This window comes from Sarcophilus harrisii, chromosome 1, assembly GCF_902635505.1.
Source record: "Sarcophilus harrisii chromosome 1, mSarHar1.11, whole genome shotgun sequence".
Classification (NCBI taxonomy): Eukaryota; Metazoa; Chordata; class Mammalia; order Dasyuromorphia; family Dasyuridae; genus Sarcophilus; species Sarcophilus harrisii.
Window position 1 is genome coordinate 81,009,558 of NC_045426.1, and position 19,533 is coordinate 81,029,090.

At 56.1% G+C, this 19,533-nt stretch overlaps 1 protein-coding gene across 1 annotated transcript; it reads left to right on the forward strand.

Moving 5' to 3' along the window:
- The first annotated feature begins 5,676 nt into the window (after positions 1 to 5,676).
- On the forward strand, positions 5,677 to 17,198 carry DUSP7 (dual specificity phosphatase 7). Its single transcript, XM_031958247.1, has 3 exons — positions 5,677 to 6,758; positions 9,978 to 10,406; positions 15,556 to 17,198. The coding sequence occupies exons 1-3, from the start codon at positions 6,359 to 6,361 to the stop codon at positions 15,861 to 15,863; spliced, it is 1,137 nt and encodes a 378-aa protein (XP_031814107.1). The 5' UTR covers positions 5,677 to 6,358; the 3' UTR covers positions 15,864 to 17,198.
- The last annotated feature ends 2,335 nt before the right edge of the window (positions 17,199 to 19,533 follow it).

The following is a 19,533-nucleotide window of genomic DNA, read 5'->3' on the forward strand; positions in this document are numbered from 1 at the left end:
CTACCCATCAGGGTGGCAGAGATTGTAGTAGATACCCAAGTCCCAGAGGCTGAGATAAAGCAGGGGAGGAGGAGGAAGAGGAGCTAGAATCATCTAATCCACTTCTCTCATTTTACATGATTGCCAAAGAAGGAAAGGAACTCCACAAAGATTTCCGAGTTTGTCCGTGGCAGAAATAGGCCTCCAGCTCTGCATTGTAGACCCAGTAGCACTTGGGCAGCACAGGACTAAGGCTACCTTCTAATCCCTTTAAATTAAAGATGATACGATTAATTAGCAATAATTATGCTCATTCATACAGAACCTTGAGGCTTTACAAAGTATTACTACTACAGAGTTACACAGTAGCATCATCCTAGTCCCTCAATTATCATGGACTTCTAACTCTCTCAACTCTGATCCCTCCAGCCTGGCTCCCCAAGTCTGTCGATTTTACCTTGCTAAAAATTTCTCCAATACACCTGCCCTGCCTTCTCTCCCCTGACACTGCCACTGCCCTGCTCCAAGTCTTCATCACCTTATACTTGGGACTATTGAAATAGCCCACTGTGGGTCCCCCTGCCTCAAGTTTCTTCCCATTACATACCATCCTTCACTCAGCTACCAAAATGTTATTTCTAAAGTGCAAGTCACCCCCCCCCCCATAACTGCTTCCTACACATACAAGCACACATTTCTATTCAGTAAATTCCAGTGGCCCCCCATTACCTCTGGAAAATCCTCTGCTTAAAGTTCAAAATCCTTCTTACCCTCTCAGCTTTCACTTTTCCAAGTTTCTTATATTTTGCAATTCTGCTTTACTCTTCAGTCCTATGACTGGCTTCCTTGCTGTTCCTCTAATAAGACTATCTCCCAAATCCCTGATTTTTCACTGGCTATCTTCCAAGTCTGGAATGCCCTTCCTCCTCATCTCAGCCTCCTGGCCTCAGTCTAAATATAAAGTCTCAGCTAAATATCTCGCCTTCTCCAGGAAGCCTTTCCCAATCCTCCATCCTAGTGTCTTCCCTCGGTGGATTATCTGCAGTTTATTCTATGATTTGTTTTAACGTAATGGCCCCATTAGATTGGAAACATTTGGAGAGTAGGGACTATCTTTTGCCTTTATTTCCCCAGGGATTCCACCAATGTAAAACATGGAGTAGGTACTTAATGCATATTTATTGCTTTGCTTTTCTTTATATCCCCAGGGATTAACAACAATGCCTGGCATAAAGTAGGTGCTTAACACATGTTTATTGACTGACCAAACATTTTCTTGGGACCACCCCAAGAGACAATTCCAATATTATTACCCCCATCTTACAAATCAGGAAATAGGGAAGTGCAATTTGTGGGGGAGAGGAGAGGAAATTAGCCCTTGTTATTTTAATGTGAAATTAGCTTGAAGGGAGTTGAGATGACAAAGTAGAGGCAGAAACTCGCGGGAACTCTATCAAATCCCCCTCTAAACAACTTCAAAATAACACTTTGAAATGAATTCTGAGACAGCAGAATCAACAAAAGATCGGCTGAAACAATTTCCCAGTCCAAGGCAATTTAGAGAAAGGACCCTGGTCACAGTAACAGTGTGAAGAAAAGGCTTGTAGTTACATTGGGAAAGAGGCAAATCCTTCAGCTAGGAAAATGGATTCGTAATGAAATAGAAGACTTCCAAGAATTCCTGATGGGAAGGCCAGAGTTAAATAGAAAATTTGATATTCAAATACAAGACTCGAGAAGCATAAAAAGATAAACATGATTAACCATAAGTATCTCGATACAGTTAAACTGTTTACATTCCTTTGTGGGAAGATGATACATGTAACTTCTAAGAAGTTTACTGTATTATTTGAGCAGTTAGGAGTACACATAGACAGAGGGAATGAGTGTGAATTAACTATGGTGGGATGACTTTCAAAAAATGAGCTTGAAACCCTTCCCAATTCCACAAATAAAGTGAGCACTCACACCATTTGGAGCCTGATATTAGCTATTATGGAAGATAAAACATTTGGACGAGACCCGGTCCCTGTGGGGACACCCCATTGAGATGACAGAAACATAAATACATAATTTCACCATCACACGAGTAGAGAGAGGAGTGTATAACACACGATCTGTGGGGGAAGGCTGATACCAATCAGGAAAGGCTTCCAGGAAGTCGCATTTGAATTGAGCTCAAAAGCTGGGTAGTTGAACAGATAAAGAGCAGGAGGGAGGACATTCCTTAATAAATACTTTGTTGACCCACTAATCAAATAGTGAGATGTGGTCATCTCAAAAGCCGGTGTGAACTCTGCCACTAGAAGCACGTCCTTTGCCCTGGTCAGATCACAAGGAATCTCTGTCTTCCTCAGTTCTGAGGGCTATATTTGAGGAAGGATATTGACAAACTGGAATGTATTTAGAGATCCAGTGAGTGACCTACGGGGTAATTGGCCAGTTAAAGGAACAAAGGGTGTTAGGCCTAGAAAAGACTTAAGAGAACAAGATCACAACCTTTAACTATTAAAAGTCAATCTGGGGGAAGAATCAGACCAGGTTCTTGGTAACAAAGGAGGAAACTAGGACTTTAAGAGGGGGAGCTGGAAAGAAGCACTTTCTGACTCAAGATATAAGGAAGCACTTCCTACTAATGAAGGAATAATGGAATAGCCCATGTACGTACTCAGGCATGTAAGTAGTTTACATACATTCTCATTTGATTCTCACAACCCTTTCAGGTAGAGCATGTTATCTTCATTTTACAGATGAAAAAAGCAAGACTGAGAAACTGAGTCGCCCAAGTCACAAAGGCAGTCAAGTCAATAAGCATTTATTAAGAATCCTACTATGTTCGGGGAAACAAAACAAAACAAAAAGGTCTCAAGGAGCTCACAGTCTAATGGAGGAGACAACCTGCTAAAAACAAAATAATCCACCGTGATGGGTATGTTTCTTCTCAACAAAGTGGTGATTCCAGGTAATTCTGTTAGATTTGGGATGGAAAATGCCATTCCCATTGAGAGAGAACTGTGGAGACTGAATGTGGATGGAAGCATACCGTTTTTACTTTTTTGTTTTCTTCTTGGTTTTCCCGCTTTGGGTCTGATTTTTCTTGCATAACATGACAAATATGAAAATAAGTTTAAAAGGATTGTACACATATGACCTGTGATCGCTTGCTGACTTGGGAAGGGGAGAGACGAGGGAGGGAGGGAGGGAGAAAATTTTAGAGCATAAAGTTTTACAAAAAATGAGTGCTGAAAACGTTTATTTGGAAAAATAAATTACTATTAAAAAAAAAAAAAAAAAACAACCTACGTACAAAGAAGCTACGTAGAGATTAAGCTGAAGATAACCAACAGAAGGCAGGCACCAGCTGTAAGGGGATCAGCAAAGTGGGATTTTGGCTTGGACTGAAAGAGGCCAGAGGATCTGGAGCAGCATACGAAAGTTCAGGTCCTGCCCACCGCGGAGCCCAGCTACTACTGGGGCCAGGGAGCTCCCGGTCCTTGGAAGTATTCAGGCAGAGGCTGGACAGCTGCTCGGAGATCCCGGCCTGGGAAAGGCGATCTCCGGGAGTCATGAGCGGAGGCGACGCAGAGAAAGGGTAACGGGGGGACAGAGGGACAACAGAACGGCCCGGCCTGGGGCTCGGTTTGGGTCAGGCCGGGGTCCGGGCTCCAGGACGGGCAGCCCCGCATAAGCGGTGCCTGTTCCCTCCCTTCTCGTCCCAGTCCCCGTCCCAGGAACGCGCCGTCCTTTCGAGGCGGCCGGGAGCCGGCGGCTGAGGGCGGAGGCTCGGCAGCGTGCAGCTCCGTTAGAGCCCGCGGCCGCCTCCAGAGGACCGCAGAGCGCCTCTTAGCCGCGCAGCCCCGTAGCCCTGAGCCAGCCGGGCCGGGTCCTGCGCATGCGTGCTCAGGCCCTCCCGGGCTCCCAAGGAGTCACATTGTTACCGTTCTACCTGCGGCTCCATTCACCTCCTCTGGGCCCTCCCCCTCGCGGTCCGCGCTACCGCAACTGGCAATCCGATACATAGCGCTGGGGCACGCCCCCCGGCCTCCGCCCCCTCCCGCGCTCCGTTCTCCCTCCTCTCCCTCCTCCCCACACCCTCTCTTTCCTGACCTCGGATTGGTCCCCTCGGCGGGCCGCTCCCGCCCACCGCAGGAACTGATTGGTAGGTCGGGGAAATTGAAAGGGAGGGAAGAGAAAAGAGAGAGGAAGAAAGCGAGGGATTAGACAAGAGTTTTTTCTCCCCCACTTCCCCCCCTCTCCCCTCCCGGCCTCTGGAAAGTCACGTGTCGCCTCAAACTGTAGTCAGTCTTAACCCAGCTTTTAAAGCCTTCTTAAAGGGCGCGCGGCCGCCTTTATAGGCTCATCATGTGCTAGCGCGGGTCTGCAGGGTCTCTGGTCCTCTCTGGCTAGGGAGGCCAGGCCTGGACCCGCAGCTCACGGCGACATCCCCTTCCTCCCAGCAGTTAGCTCCGGAATGGGCAGAGAGGCTGGGATGAGCCCAAAGGGTCAGCTCTCGCTGTGGCTGGAGGTGGGGGTACGAGAGTTCTAGCCTCCAGTCCAGGCGAAGGGCTGTGAGTGAGCACGTTAGCTGAGGGACTCTCCCTCCCAACCTGGGAGCTTTGTGATTTCAGGACAGATGGGCTCTAGTTGGGGAAGGGGTCTAAGATTAAAGAGGCGAGGTCCCCCCTGTCCCGGGGAGGAAACTTGACAGTATTTGAAGTGGAGAGAGTACTTGATGAGGTGGGCGGCGTCGGCTCAGGTCCTTCATGGAAGACGAACCCGAAAAGTTTGGCAAAAGGGAAGTTTTTCTGGCACTGCGGAAGTCAGCTTTGCCAGGAGACTGACTTCCTCAGTGGCAGAGAAATAACAAAAGGGTTTTCGGCCCAGAAGAGGGTCTCTTCACAGCGGGCGGGAGTCCTGACAGGCAGCTACGCCAAGGAGAGGTTCCTGGGCAAGACGTAGTCCTGCTTCCTGCCTCTGCAAAGAAATGAGTTTAACATTGACCTTTGACAGGGAATCTGAGACTGAAGGTTCAAGTTGAAAACCCCAGGCCTAGATACTTATCGATACCAGGCCCAGATCTCCCAAATGAATGAAAATCACTTTGAAGGCTTGGAAGAATCCGGAATTTCCTGGAAAGAGTTGGCCTCCCCCAAAAGATCAATGGGGTGCTTCTGGCCAAGATTTCCAACTGAATAACGATACAGGAGGGCCCGAAACGCGAATCTCCCTTCTTTACAGATCAAAGGGGACACAATTTCAGTGTTAATTTTACAGATCAAAAGGGGACACGGTTTTTTACAGTTCCCCCTTATCATCCTGAACATCTGGGGTCTCTGGAGGAGGAGAGTGATTCCAGCCCTTAGTCCAGTGTTCACTAGAGGGCACTGGAGTTTGGATAGCCGCCTGCTCGGGTCTTTTAGGGTTGTGGGAGAAGTGTCCTGATGGGTGCCCCTGCCCCTTCCATCTTTGTGGCCTGCCCTTCTAAGATGAGCCGGACAGGTCAGGGTTGATTTAATCCTTCTTCTCTGAGCCTGTTTCCTCTTCAGTCAAATGTCCACGTTATGCTGGGTGAGCCCCATAAAATACTGGCCTGGATGGCCGCTTGCGGAAGTTATAGGGAGCTTTTTTTTTTTTTTTTAAGAGCGCTTTTGAGGTCTCCAGCTCTGAAATCCTGTGATTTCTTTGATCTCCGTCCGGCCCCCGCTCTCAGACCTCGGACGGGGTCCTGCTAACCTGCCTGCGCCGCTACAGGGAGCTCGCCGCCCGCGCGGGGCCAGGAGCTTCGGCGCCTCGGCCTGACCGGGCCCCCAGACCCAGCTGGGGAAGGCCGGGGGCAGGCACTGAGAGGAAGCCCCTGGGCTTGGCGGGGTGGTGCCGGGGAGGGCGGCGCTCACGTGGATTTCCCCGAGGCTTCTTAGCCTTTTGTGCGGCTGGGCGGATTTCCGCAGGCCAGACGGGTGCAGGCTCCGGGCTGTGGGCGCGGCTTGGAGCCGGGGCTGCCTGCCCGCCGCAGGCCCCGCCCCCCGGAGGAGGACACGCCGCGCAGCTACAGAAGCCCCTTTTTAATTGAAGTTGTCAGGCTGCAGCCGCGAGGGAGGGCGGGCGGGCGGGCTGGCGGGAGGAAGCGAGCGGGCGGGCGGGCGGACGCACAGCGAGCCAGCCAGCGAGCCTCGCTGCCCCGGGAGGCGGCTGGGAGAGCGGGCGGCCGGGCCGAGCAGCGGGCGGCCGGGACGGACCCTGGCCCAGCCCCGCGCCGGGGCTCGGCGGCGGGGGCAGCTGCGCCCCGGGGCCGCCCGGGGTTGGCCCGAGAGCCGCTGACCGAGCGCCCACGCCCGCGGCCCGTCCCCGGCCCGGGCCCCCAGGCCCGCCCGCGATCCCGATGAAAAATCGGGTCCGCGCGCCCATGGCGGTGGCGATGCCGTGCAAGAGCGCCGAGTGGCTGCAGGAGGAGCTCGAGTCCGGCGGCGGCGCGTCGCTGCTGCTGCTGGACTGCCGGCCGCACGAGCTCTTCGAGTCGTCCCACATCGAGACGGCCATCAACCTGGCCATCCCCGGGCTCATGCTGCGCCGCCTCAAGAAGGGCAACCTGCCCATCCGCTCCATCATCCCCAACCACGAGGACAAGGAGCGCTTCGCCAAGCGCTGCAAGGCGGCCACCGTGCTGCTCTACGACGAGGCCACGGCCGACTGGCAGGCGGAGCCCGGCGCGCCCAGCTCCGTGCTCGGCCTCCTGCTGCAGAAGCTGCGCGACGACGGCTGCCAGGCCTATTACCTCAAAGGTACGGGCGGCCCGGAGGGCTGGGAGGGCGAGGGCAGCGCTGCCCCCGCCCCGCTGGGCCCCCCCGCGGGCGCCCCGCGTTCTCCCTCCCTCGGCTGGGGCCCCGGGCTCTCCCGGGCTGGCCCCCCTTATCTCCGAGGCCCCTCAGCCTTCCCCGGGCTAGCTGCCCTCGCTCCTCCCCCAACGAGAAGCCGCCCCCCTCGATTTCCCTCAGACTGTGACCATCCTCACCTCTTCTCCCCCCTCCCCCCTAGAACCAGGATCCCAGGTCCCTCCTCACCCAGACCAGGACCATCCTTCCCTCTCCAATGGGAACTGGGAGTTCTTGTGCCCCTCCCCCCCGCTGGCCACCCCCTCCCAAACTAGGACCCGGGTCTGCTGGTCCTCATTCAGACTAGTGGCCCGTAGCGCCCCACTCTAAGCCAGGCTGATTATTCTTACCCGCCGGTGGAATCGGGACTCTGGCCATCCTTCCCTGTACTTTCGCAGAGATTCTGCCGTCCCGGCCCCACCGCCCAAACTAGGAACTGCCACCCAGACTGACTGCTGAAGCCAGGGTTTGGGGCCCCTTCCCCCGGCCCAGATTGGACCACCCTGACTCCCCAGCTGAGGACTGCAGTCAGCCTTCCCGCATTCAGCCCGGTCCTCAGGAACTGCCCTCCCCAGTCCGCACTCTAAACGTCCTCGCTCCCCTTCTCCCTGTCCTCACACCAACTCTGACCATCCTCACCCAGCCTCGCACCAGGAACTTGCCCCCTTGTCCCAATCTAGACCGGCTGGGACGGAGGTCCCCCTTCCCTTTAACCATCCTCTTCTGGACTGAGGGTCCCCCCCTCCATCCAGACCCTAATGTCTATGCTGTTCCTCTGGATGCTGGCCGCCCCCTCCCTAAGCCACACTTAATGTGTGCCTGGCTCTCCCTGCCTCAGCCCCCTTTTCCCCTAACCCAGAATTTGACCCAGAGCACAAGGATTATCAGCCTGGCCCTGCCCTTCCCACTCGGGCCCCTCTTATCTTAGACTCTATCCTAATTAGCCCGTGGGGGCTGCGCCCCCTCCCCCTCCGGAGCCTGCCTTTCCCTTTGTGCTTCCCTGGCTCCTCGGCCCCCGGGGGGCACCCCTCTCCCCGGCCCGGGCCTTATCTGTTTGCCTTTCCGGGAGTTGAGCTCACCCTCAGTTCAGTAAACATTTATTAAATACCTCCTAGGTGCTTGACACTGAGATTTCAAAAATGGAAAAATAACAGTCCTGCCTTCCAAGGATTTACAGTCTGGGGGAATGGGAGGGCAAGACTGCTCACGGTTAATCATTGCTCTTAGTTAGGAAGTGGTTAGATATGGAGGAGAGTAAAATAGAGACTTGAGAGGCTCAGCGCGGCTCGGCCCCTCCTCCCCTACCTCAGACCCCTTTGCATCCCTCGAGACCCCGTGCTGGGGGCCTTTTATCTTCCTCTGCCCAACTGGGAAAACTCTGGGGCCTCCCCTCCTTTCTGGCTGCCCCACCTGGAGGATGGAGGAGCCAGCTCTCTGCTCCCCGCCCCCATGACCCCGCAGCAGGGACCCCCTCCGGTTCCCCTCTCCCTTCCCGGCACGATTTCCGTGGGAGGAACAAACTTTTCCCCCCTCCGTGCTTTTTTCTCCAATTGCTGAAAAGGAATAGTGTAGGTGGTAGAGGGAGAGGAGGGTGGCTGTCGCCCTGGTCCCTCCAGGTGGGTGGGGACCCTCTCACACATCCCACTGCCCCCCACAGCCAGAGTCTTTGGGAGGAAGCCGCCGTTCCTGCCTGGCAAGCTTGTAGTTAAATCTGTTCTGGCCTCGGCTCACCCCCTGGGCCAGCACACCCCCTCTTGCAGACCAGGTTTGGGATTCATTTTTTAAGGAGGGGGAAGGGAAAGAGAGGAAGGGAGGCGTCCCCTGTTGTGAGCTTTCCCCGGAGAGAGAGGATGTTGGGGCTTCTTTCTCTGTACACCCGCCTGACGGTGAGGGGTGAGGGAGCCTCTCACCCCCTCCCCGCCGCCCAAGCCAAGGGAAACAATAAAATTTCAGCTGGAGGAAGGGACCCAGGCGTCCAGGCTTCTGGCCAGAGCTTCCCTCGGCGCCGGGCCAAAGCCTGGCGGGCTTCGGTCCTGCCCACCCGGAGGGGAACCCCCTGCCCATTTTCTCTCTGGAGAGCCCTTCCACTCCCCCTCCCCGCAGCCCCTTTGGCTGAGAGCTACCCCTAGCCGGCTGGAAACTGCTTGTGTTTCCAATTAACATTCCAAAATGGCCTCTCTGGCGGGGACAGGGGGAGGGGAGGCAGGGGAGGCCTGGCCCTGCCCTGGTTTGCTCTGCTGCTGCTGCTGCTGCTGCTCCAGGCTCCGGGAGCACCTGGCCTTGGCCGGAGGGCAGAAGGAGCTGCCCGGGCTGGCCCTCCTCCCTGGGGAGAGGAGGCAGAGGACCTGGGTCCAGGAACTGTGGGGACTGAGGAGAAGCAGGGACTCAGAAGTGGCCAGGGCACTTTGTATGCAGCAGGGGCTCAATAAGTGTTTGGTGGACAGTTGGGCTGCCAGCTGTTCCCCATCCTCTGTTCCAGGGTGAGCATAGAATTGGAGGCACCAAAGAGAGAGGAGGAACTGGTGTGGTCTGCCCAAGGTCACCCAGTGGCTGAGTTCCTCAGCCCACCCCCCCCTCCATTCCCCCCACTGTTTTCCTCCTCCCACAGTTCACCTCTGATGTTACTGAGGGGCTGGGACGGGACCTTCCTGCCTCCCCTGATGCACAAAGGGGAACAGGCCATTCACTTCAGGTGCCCCCTCTTCCAGGAGGCCTTCCCTGACTCCTCCAGCCCCAGCCCTCTTCCCTTCCTCTGTCCTGATCATCACAAGCCTAGGAGAACTAGGAGACCCCCAGCGTGTCTCTGGGGAGCGGGGACCGAGCGGAGAGGGAGGGGGGCTCTGTCTCCTCCCTAGCGCCCTATGGAGCGCTCAGATGCTTTGTCTTAGTGAGTGCTTCTGGGGCTAAAGGGACCAGAAACCCCGTTTTACAGTGAGGAGCTGGGGGCCTGGGAGGTTGGTGAAAAGGGCCATTGTTGGAGAACCTGGGTCCCTCTCTCCGAGCCAGTGCTCCTCTGTTATACCCGGGGCAGAGGTGGGGTCCAGATGCCCCCCCCCCAGCCAGAAGCCCCTTCGGGAGGGGGGGAGGACAGACTGGCCAACGATGCCCTAATCCGCTGTCTCCCCCCAGGTGGCTTCAACAAGTTCCAGACGGAGTACTCGGAGCACTGTGAGACCAGCCTGGACAGCTCTTCCCCCAGCAACTCGCCCCCGGCCTCGGTGCTAGGCCTGGGCGGCCTGCGGATCAGCTCTGACTGTTCGGACGGGGAGTCGGACCGCGAGCCCGGCAGCGCCACCGAGTCTGACGGCAGCCCCCTGCCCTCCAGCCAGCCGGCTTTCCCCGTGCAGATCCTGCCCTACCTGTACCTGGGCTGCGCCAAGGACTCCACCAACCTGGACGTCCTGGGCAAGTACGGCATCAAGTACATCCTGAACGTGACGCCCAACCTGCCCAACATGTTCGAGCACGGCGGCGAGTTCAAGTACAAGCAGATCCCCATCTCCGACCACTGGAGCCAGAACCTCTCCCAGTTCTTCCCCGAAGCCATCACCTTCATCGGTAGGTGCCCCATGTGTGTGTGTCAGTGAGTGTGAGTGTGTGTGAGCCTGGGTGTGAGTGTTCAGGCTGGGCGCCCCCAGGCAGCTCCCACTCGCACTGGGGACTCTTGGGGCCCCCCCAGCCTCCTGCTCTTGCTTTCTGGGCCCCCTCTCAGGCCCCCCCAGTCCCACTCGGGTCCCCCCCGCCGGGGGCCGGGGGCTTTCCGAACCGCCCTGTCTGGTGCCAGACGCAGGGCTGCCTGGGCAAGGTTTCTCTCTGCTTTAGCACCCTTCCTAGTGGGGGGCACGTGGGGGCTCCTGGTAGTATTTGGGGGAGCGCCCTCTGAGGGTCCCCCAGGGAGCACAAGCGGGCAGCTCGCTGGACTTGGGGAAGAGGAGGGTCCGAAGGATTGCTCTCTGTTAGGGGAGGGAGGCTGGCAGGTCCAGCGGGTGACTGGGGGAGTGGCTGAGGTCAGTCAGGGCCCCGTCCCTGGGCCTGGCTGGACTGACTCCAGGGGACCCTTTGCCAGCTTCTTCCTATAGAACTCTGGCCATTTTCTCTGGGACCCCCCCAGTGCCTCCATCAGACCTCCTGAGCCTGGGGGTGGGGTGCGGAGGAGAGCTTTCTGCCTCATGTGTTGGCCCGCCGAGCTGGGGTGTGTGTGACTGGAGAAGGTGGTCAGGGGCTCTCTTCCCTTTTTGCCCCCTAGATAGATGGTCTCTACCAACAATCTCTGATGCTGGAGGTGGGTGCCAAAGCCCTGGCCTAGGGTCTCCAGAGCCTGTGGCCAGGGTAGACCAGCTGGCAGAGGCGGGGGGGCGGGGCGGTTGGTGCTGCCGGGGCTCTTGCCCCTTCCCCCTGGGAGCTCGGGAGGCTGGGAGGGAAGGCCGAGGGCACCTGCCCAGGCCCGGGGAAGCCCTCCATGCTGGACTCGGCCGTGGCACACTCCGTGCCAATTTGGCTCCGGCCGGATTTCATAACAGGAAATGAGGGAATTACCCACATCATCCTCTTCTAAGGAACCGGCCAAACAGATCCCCAGACGGGAAGGGTTGTTGTAACGGGCTGGGGGGTCCCTGCCTCAGCCCCTTGCTCCTTGTCCTCCCACCAGTCCACTCTGGGGGTAGGCGCAGAGTTGGGGTTCGTCCTGGTCCCCACTGGGAGTGGAGTGGCTGGAGGACAGCCCTTCAGGAGACAAAATTCCACGGCTCTGTACTTACTTACTCCCCGAGTGCAGCTCTTAAAGGGTGAGAAAGCGCTCTCTCCACAGTGACCCTGGGGCATGGGAAGTGGGACCTCACCTACATTCTACAGCCCTGGCAGCTATAACTTGGCTGGGTAATGGGAGGCCCCAGGTGGGAATCAGGCCTGAGTTCCAATCTCGTCTCAGTTACTCATCAGTGGCATTGAACTGGGCAAGCCACGGGCCCCCGACCTTGAGAAGGGAGAGGCGAGCCGGGCCGTCTCCGGGGTCCCCTGCAGCCCTTCACTGCCAGGGCAGCAGGCTCAGCAGGGCCCGGAGCGTCTCGAGGGAGGGTCTGACCCCGGAATCCTGATCTCTCACTTCTTCCGGCCTCCGTGGGGCTGCTGAGCGGGAGTCCTGGGGACCGCAGCCCAGCTGGGACCCATTCACGGTCCCCCTTTGGCCTCCCGAGCCCCAGCTCCGTCAGGGAGGCAGAACAGGGGCGGAAGGAGCTTTGAATCCCCTGCTTCAGCACCTGGGGCTGTAGGTGAGGAAGCTCGCCCTGAGTGTGGATCCAGAGACTTAGTAAATACAGCAGCCAGAATTTGAATTCAGCTCCACAGACTCCTGTGCCTTCCCATGTGCTCTACACCACCTCCTCAGGACTCGTGTGAGAGGATGCCCCCAAGTTCAAATCCACTTCCTAGCTGCGTGACCCTGAGCAAGCCTCTGCATCTGCCTCTGTTTCCCCACCTGTAAAATGGGGGTGACAGTAACACCTGCCTCCCAGGACCGCTGTGGGGTTTGTTGTTTTGTAGCCCTTAGAACAGCCTGTGGAGATGCTGATCCCCCTCTGTCACGCCCCCCTGCTGCCTGGGAGCAGCAAGCAGAAGGCAAGGTGACCCTAGGGCACGGAGGCTGGGGACCCGGCTGTTCCTGATCTCCCTGTCCCGGTCCCCTGAGAAAGGAAGTGAAAACGAGAGGAAACGCCTTCCTAGCAGGGACGGTGTTGCTGGGTCCTGACGTCCGAGGACCCACATCCTGGAGTCTTAACCCCAGCCAAGAGAGCTCCCCAGAGGAAGAGGAGGCCCTGGTCTCAGGAGAGCGGGAGGACCTGATCCCAGGGGGAGCAGAGGCCCACTGCCTAATCCTCTAGTGCCTCCCGGCCCCGGCCCTCCCTCCCAAGTCAGAACCCAGGTTCTGGAACACACACCGGGCCGCCCCACCGCGTGTGAACGGCCTCTGGCATCTGCCGGGGTACCTGGAGGTCTCGGCCTGAGCTCACAGTCCAGAGGGGTCAGATAAGATTCCTCTGGCTGGAACTGAAAGAAAAAGACATTGTTTTTATTCCTCCTATTCACAGATGATAAAAATGCTAAATTGTGCCCGTGGAAAGAAAATAGGGCATTTAGCTGTGTGCTCATTGGGCAGTTCTGAGGATGAATGGGAAATTCTTGAGGGAAAAGAGCTCCCTGAGCTGGGGGAGGGCATCGGGCGGAGTTGGCTGGAATCTCTTCAGTGAGGGGTGAGGACCTCCCAGCCCAGGGAAGCTCTTCTCTTTGCTCTCTATGGAAGTCAGAGTTTCCCCTTGGCCGCCTTCCTGGTCGTTCCCCCAAAGCCCTGCCTCTTCCTGTCGCCCACCGGAGCAAGTCTCCCACGTGGCCCCTCAGGTCGTTAAAGGCAGCTCTGTCCTCCCTGCCCTCCAAGCCAGGCTCTCCTGCAGACCTCGGGGCAAGTGTCAAGTGGAAAGAGCCTGGCTGGTCGGCGGGGCTAACCGTGGTCTCTGACATCTGTGAAATGGGACGGCAGACGTGAAATGCTTGTGATTATAGAAGGGATGGCCAGAGTAGCTGCGGTGTCCGTCCCGTCCGCAGGTCCGGCGGTCCTAGGGTGCCCGTGGCGCTCCGGGGGGCTCCTAGCACAGCTTAAGGCAACACTACAGTGCTTGGCTTCTATGTCAGACTTGATTGTTTCTCGAACTTTTAAGGGCCCCCCAGTCTTTTCCTCAGAGCCGGCTCTCCCTCCGCTCGCTGCCCATTTCATGCTCGGGCCCAGAGGCGGTGGCCTTGTGTTTCAGAGATCGCTGGCTTTGGGGTTCTAACCCTGCTGCTTATGGCTCCTGGTTGGGCCCTCAGACTGCTCAGGGCCCCTCATGGGTGAGGCGGGTCTTCCAGCCCCAAGTGCCGTCCTGCCTGTGTGAGACTTCTACACTGGGCACTAACGGTGGCAACGTGGCCCCCCACGTGTCCTGTGCTTCGGGGCACGCGCTTTCCCATCTCGCTGTCTCTGAAACTTGTCGCTCAGCAGCTGAGTTTTTCGTGAGAAACCGGAAGCAGCCAGACTGCCCCCCGGGTGTCGGCCAATCCGCACCGTCTCCGGTCCACGTGTGGGTCCCACCGTCGCAGGTCCCGCCAGTCCCGCTCACAGCTGGCGAGAGCCAGGAAGCATGGGAAGGGACTCCCGGGAGGGCTTTCCTCTGAAAACGATTACCCGTTGCATCAGATTCTAGGGCAGGTAATCACATGAACAGAGACCCAGGGGCTGTTTACAAAGTGAGGAAACTGGCCCAGCTGGGTGAGTAGCTTGGGTTACAACTGCTTTTGTCAGGAAACCTGGGCTAAGGTCTCACAATGGTGACACAAGTGTTGGGGTGGGTGTGTAAGGGAGAGACAGAGGAGGGGAGAAAAGAGAGATGGAGAAATGAAGAGAGGAAGGGAGAAATACAAAGAGATGGAAAAAGAGGAATTGAGAAAGAGAAATGGAGATAAAGAGATATGGGAAAATAGAAGGAGAGAGGAATGGAGGAATAGAGAAATGGAGAAAGGAATGGAGAGAGAGATGGAAAATAGAAGGAGAGAGGAATGGAGGAATAGAGAAATGGAGAAAGGAATTGAGAAAGAGAGAGATGAAGAAATAGAAGGAGAGAGGAATGGAGGAATAGAGAAATGGAGAAAGGAATGGAGAGAGAGATGGAAAATAGAAGGAGAGAGGAATGGAGGAATAGAGAAATGGAGAAAGGAATGGAGAGAGAGATGGAAAATAGAAGGAGAGAGGAATGGAGGAATAGAGAAATGGAGAAAGGAATGGAGAGAGAGATGGAAAATAGAAGGAGAGAGGAATGGAGGAATAGAAAAATGGAGAAAGGAATGGAGAGAGAGATGGAAAATAGAAGGAGAGAGGAATGGAGGAATAGAAAAATGGAGAAAGGAATTGAGAAAGAGAGAGATGAAGAAATAGAAGGAGAGAGGAATGGAGGAATAGAGAGAGAAATGGAGAAACAGAGAGAAATGGAGAGAGATGGAAAATGGAAGGAGAGAGGAATGGAGGAATAGAGAGGTGTCTGTTAATCTAAGTGGTTCCTGAGAACTGGAAGGGGTGACTGAGTACTTAAGCGTCAGGACTGAGGCCTGGAACCAGAATTCCCTGTGAGGGTGAGTTCCGCTCTAGTCCCTTGGGATGAAAATCCAGGTTATGCTAAAGCAACGCAAGGGTAATGATTCCCGATGCGACGGAGTCCCTTTAAATGGCAAGTTTCTCTGGTTCATGAAAAAAGGATCTGATTGACTGGGGAGAAACCAAAGGTTTCCGGACCACTTCTGGGGAGCCCGCAGTGAGGGGCGCCGGGGTGGGGCGCACCAAGAGGATGACTAAGTCCCAGTTGCATCTGCACGCTTTACAATTAGAGCCCTTTCTGCCGGCCTATGTAATGCTGGGCTGGGGGAGGCCACGGCCCAGGAGGGCACGGACGACTGGGGAGGCAGCGGCCCCGCCCTGTCACTCGGGGGTCCGGGCCCTCGCTGGGGGCCCGGGGAGGCAGCGGCCCCGCCCCTTCCGCTCCCGCCCTGTCACTCGGGGGTCCGGGCCCTCGCTGGGGGCCCGGGGAGGCAGCGGCCCCGCCCCTTCCGCTCCCGCCCTGTCACTCGGGGGTCCGGGCCCGGGGAGGCAGCGGGCCGGCTCCGACGCTCACCTGCCCCTTCTCCGTTTCAGACGAGGCGCGCTCCAACAAGTGCGGGATCCTGGTGCACTGCCTGGCCGGCATCAGCCGCTCCGTCACCGTCACCGTGGCCTACCTGATGCAGAAACTGAACCTGTCCCTGAACGACGCCTACGACTTCGTGAAGAGGAAAAAGTCCAACATCTCCCCCAACTTCAACTTCATGGGGCAGCTGCTGGACTTCGAGCGGACCCTGGGCCTCAGCAGCCCCTGCGACAACCGCGTGCCCGGCGAGCAGCTGTACTTCACCACGCCCACCAACCACAGCCTCTTCCAGCTCAACACGCTCGAGTCCACATGAGGCCGGGGCCCCCGTGGGAGGGGGGCGAGCACCGCATTCTTGCCACGGCCCGGAGCTGGGGGCGCCGCCGGCCCTTCCTCTCCGCGCGGCCGGAGAGGGCCCGCCAGAGGGTCCCGAGCCGGGCGCCCGGCGGCTCTGGCGGGCAGGGGCCTCGCCCGGGGCCGGACACCCCCGCCGGCGGCCTTCCCCCAGGCCCGGACCGGCCGCCCCGGCTGCCTTGTTTTTCGAAGCTGCGGCCCGAGTTGACCCTTCCGCCAGGGGAGCCGGGCGTCCGGACGCGTTTTAAAGAAAGAAGGCGGGTCATTTTTGACCGCGTGTACAGACAATGGCGGGCTACGGAAGAACCAGTATTTTCTCCCGAGGAGAGAGAGAGAGGGGGGGGATTGTTCTCGATTTTGTTCCGCGGCTCCTGCAGGAGAAGGATAGCCAGGGTCTCGACTGACCAAATGCGTTTTGCACATACGGAAGCCCGGCGGCGAGGGTCCCCCCGGGAGGCGGCCCGGCCGCCTGTAGACCCCTCCCCTCCCCCCGGCTCCCTCCCTGTCGCCCCCCACTCTGCACTGATGGGCTGGAGCTGCCGAGCTTCCTTCGGGTCTGGGGGCTCCTTGGCCCCCGGCCCGCCGCCGGCACCGGCCCAGCTCCCTCCCCGCGGGTTAGCCTGGGGGGCCGTTCCCTCCTCCCCTTCCCCCCTCGGCGCTGCCCCCGGACCGGCTCCCGCGGTCCGGCCGTGCCTTCCGCCCGAGAAGGTCTGTTTCTACTCTGCCTGATGTCAAGAGAAGGGAGCGGGGGGGGGGGGGGGGGGGGGGGGGGGGGGGGGGGGTGGGGAGGCCGCCGACCCGCGGGGGAGGGGCCGGTGGGGGAGGGGCCGGTGGGGGAGGGGCGAGGGGTCCTCCTCTGTGTGACGCCGTCGGAGGGGGCGAGGAGGGCACGAGGTGAGAGCGGGAGCCTCGGAGCCAATGCAGAATGTGTTCACCGCATCTTACCTCATCGAGGGTTTTCTTTTCAGGGAATTTCGGGGCCGTGAATTACAAAAACTCGTCAGGGCCGAGAGAGCTGACCAAACAGCTTCCTGGGCTGTGGATGGTTCCTTTTTTATTTTTGTTTTTTAAATTCTTTTATTTTTTAAAGAAACAGACTGCGTTCAGCCACCCAGAAAGGCGCCTCTGACGTGCGAACGAGGGCTTGTTAGAGAGGGCCGGCTCTGCTTTGTGACCCAATGAAGGAAAATGTGTGACCCTATATATATATACATATATGTATATGACATATATATATATATCCTGAACCAATAATGGGACTTTGTTTATATGCAAATAAATATTATTTTTTCTTTAATAAGAAGAAGAGTGTCTCTGTGTCCAGGAGCTCTCCTCAGCCAGCAGAAGCCGGGGCAGTGCCCCCCAGGGCATCAGTCTCCCGCCCTTGGCTTCCTAGTTGGGGGCCCGCCCAATGAGGAGTCAGGGGGTAAGTGGTAGAGCAGGGCTGGGGCCCCCCCAGGTCTCGGTGCACAAGAGCATCAGGAAAGGCCCCCTGGCGTCCGGAAGGGGACTGGGTCCGGCCAGCACGCCCGGAGGCCTTAGGAACCCTTCTTTGTTAGGGCGGGGATGGGAGAAGGCTCTCTCAAGGACCCTGGAACTGATGGCATGGCACAGGACCACCCAGAGCAAGGGGCCCTCACCAGAGAAGGTGCTGTGCCCTATGAGCAAGGCAGAACTGAATTAGCCCAGAAGAAATGGGAGATGCACAAAGTCCGCCCCAACGTTCATGGTTAGGTTTGAGTCTGACCTATGGCCAAGCACTCCGAGCTCCTGTTGGTCTGCTCGTCACAGTAGGACCTATATGGTGATATCATCTTGGTCCTTTTCCAGGAGGAAGGACTACATCCAACTTCACAACCCCAGGTCCTGTCTCTCCTCCCATTTTGTGATTCTTACTCCATTAGAATATAAGCTCCTTGAGGGCAGGAAATGATTTTTTTGTATTTTGTTTCTTTTTATATTCCTAGAGTTTATCTCAGGGCCAGGTGCTGTAAGCACTTAAGTATTTTGTTTCCTTCTTCCTAGTTTGGCTAATCTCATGGTCTCAAACCTCAACCCATTACAGGCTAACATGGAGTACTTAAAGGAAAATAATATTTAATCCTTCCTGAAAAAAAAATTAGGGCTAGATTACAAAGGGCCTTGAATGCTAATTGGTGGAATTTGTATTTTAGGAAGTAGGGAGTTACTGCAATTTCTTTTTTTTTTTCTTTTTTTCCCCCCTGAGGCAATTGGGGTTAAGTGACTTGCCTAGGGTCACACAGCTGCCCCTACTACAATTTCTTAAGGAAGGGAATGGTTTGATCACTAAAGGAATACCAGTTTGGCAGCTGTGTGGAGAAAGGGCTACAGATATGGGATGTAGAGCGACCAGTGGGAAGGCTATTGCAATACTCTGGGTTAGAGGTTAATGAGGGACCTTTCTAGGATGGAGAGAAGGGATCAGATGTAAAGGACCAAATGGAATAGAGAGACTTGGCAGCTACTTATAATAAGGGGAAGAGGGAGAGGAGAGAATTAAAAATGACTCCAAGGCTGTGATCCTAGGGAAATGGAAGATGAGTTTGCCCTTAACAGAAATAGGAAAGCTAGGGGAAAGGGTAAATTTAGGAGGAAAAAGGTGAGTCTGAGAGATGCCTTTGGGACAACCAGATGGAGATGCCCAAAAGAGGGGTACAGGAAGGAAATATAGGAGGTGAGGAAAGGGGCAATCGGTATGGGAGGGAGGTGGTCAGGGCAGGCTTCCTGACAGAGGTGTGACCCATGCCATCTAAAATGATGGGACTTTTCCGGTAAGGAGGCGGGAGGCTCCCAGAGAAACACCTCCCATTTCCACAAAGCACTTTCCTTGCTTCTCTCAGGTAAGCCCAACTTTCCCAGTCAGGCCTCTAGTAATTAATAGGGCCAAGTCCAGAATACGAGATTGCTGATTCTAGAGACTGTCTGCTACCATATCCTGAAGGAGAGGGGCCAGTCCTACCCACCTGAAATGGGAGGCTAGGAAAGGGCGATGCGAGAGGGAGAAACCAAGGCTCGGGTCAGCTTCTTCAGAAGGTCTCTTTCCATCTGTGGCAGGGTGGTTCCATCTCAGGGGAAGTATGGTGAAACTTTCCTTTACAAGGGGGAGGCTCCTCCCCTTCTTTTGCAAGACAGTTTACAGGCAGGCAACCTCCCATCCATGACTCCTAAATCTGCCCCTATTCTGAGGTGAGGGCCTTGTGGCAATCAAGTGATCCATTATTAATTATCAATATTAAGTGCTGGTGCTGGGAAGAGAAACACAATAAAAGAATGAGTGAATGGATAAATGAAATGATGAAATGATTCCTATTTGCAAGGTGCTTACATTCTAATGGGAGAGACAAGTAAAGACACATAAAATTACATACAGAATAAATATAAAATAGATAAATACAAATCCATTTTAAGTTGTTTCAGGAAGGGAATAAGCATTTCTAGAGCACCCACTATTGTGCCAGACACTGTGCTAGGCGCTTTTACAAATATTTCATTTGAATCTCAAAACAACTCTTTGAGGTCAGTGCTATTATTTTGCCCATTTTACAGTTGAAGGAACTGGGGTAAGCATGAAGTGACTTGCCCAGTTACATTTAGTGTCTAAAGTCACATTT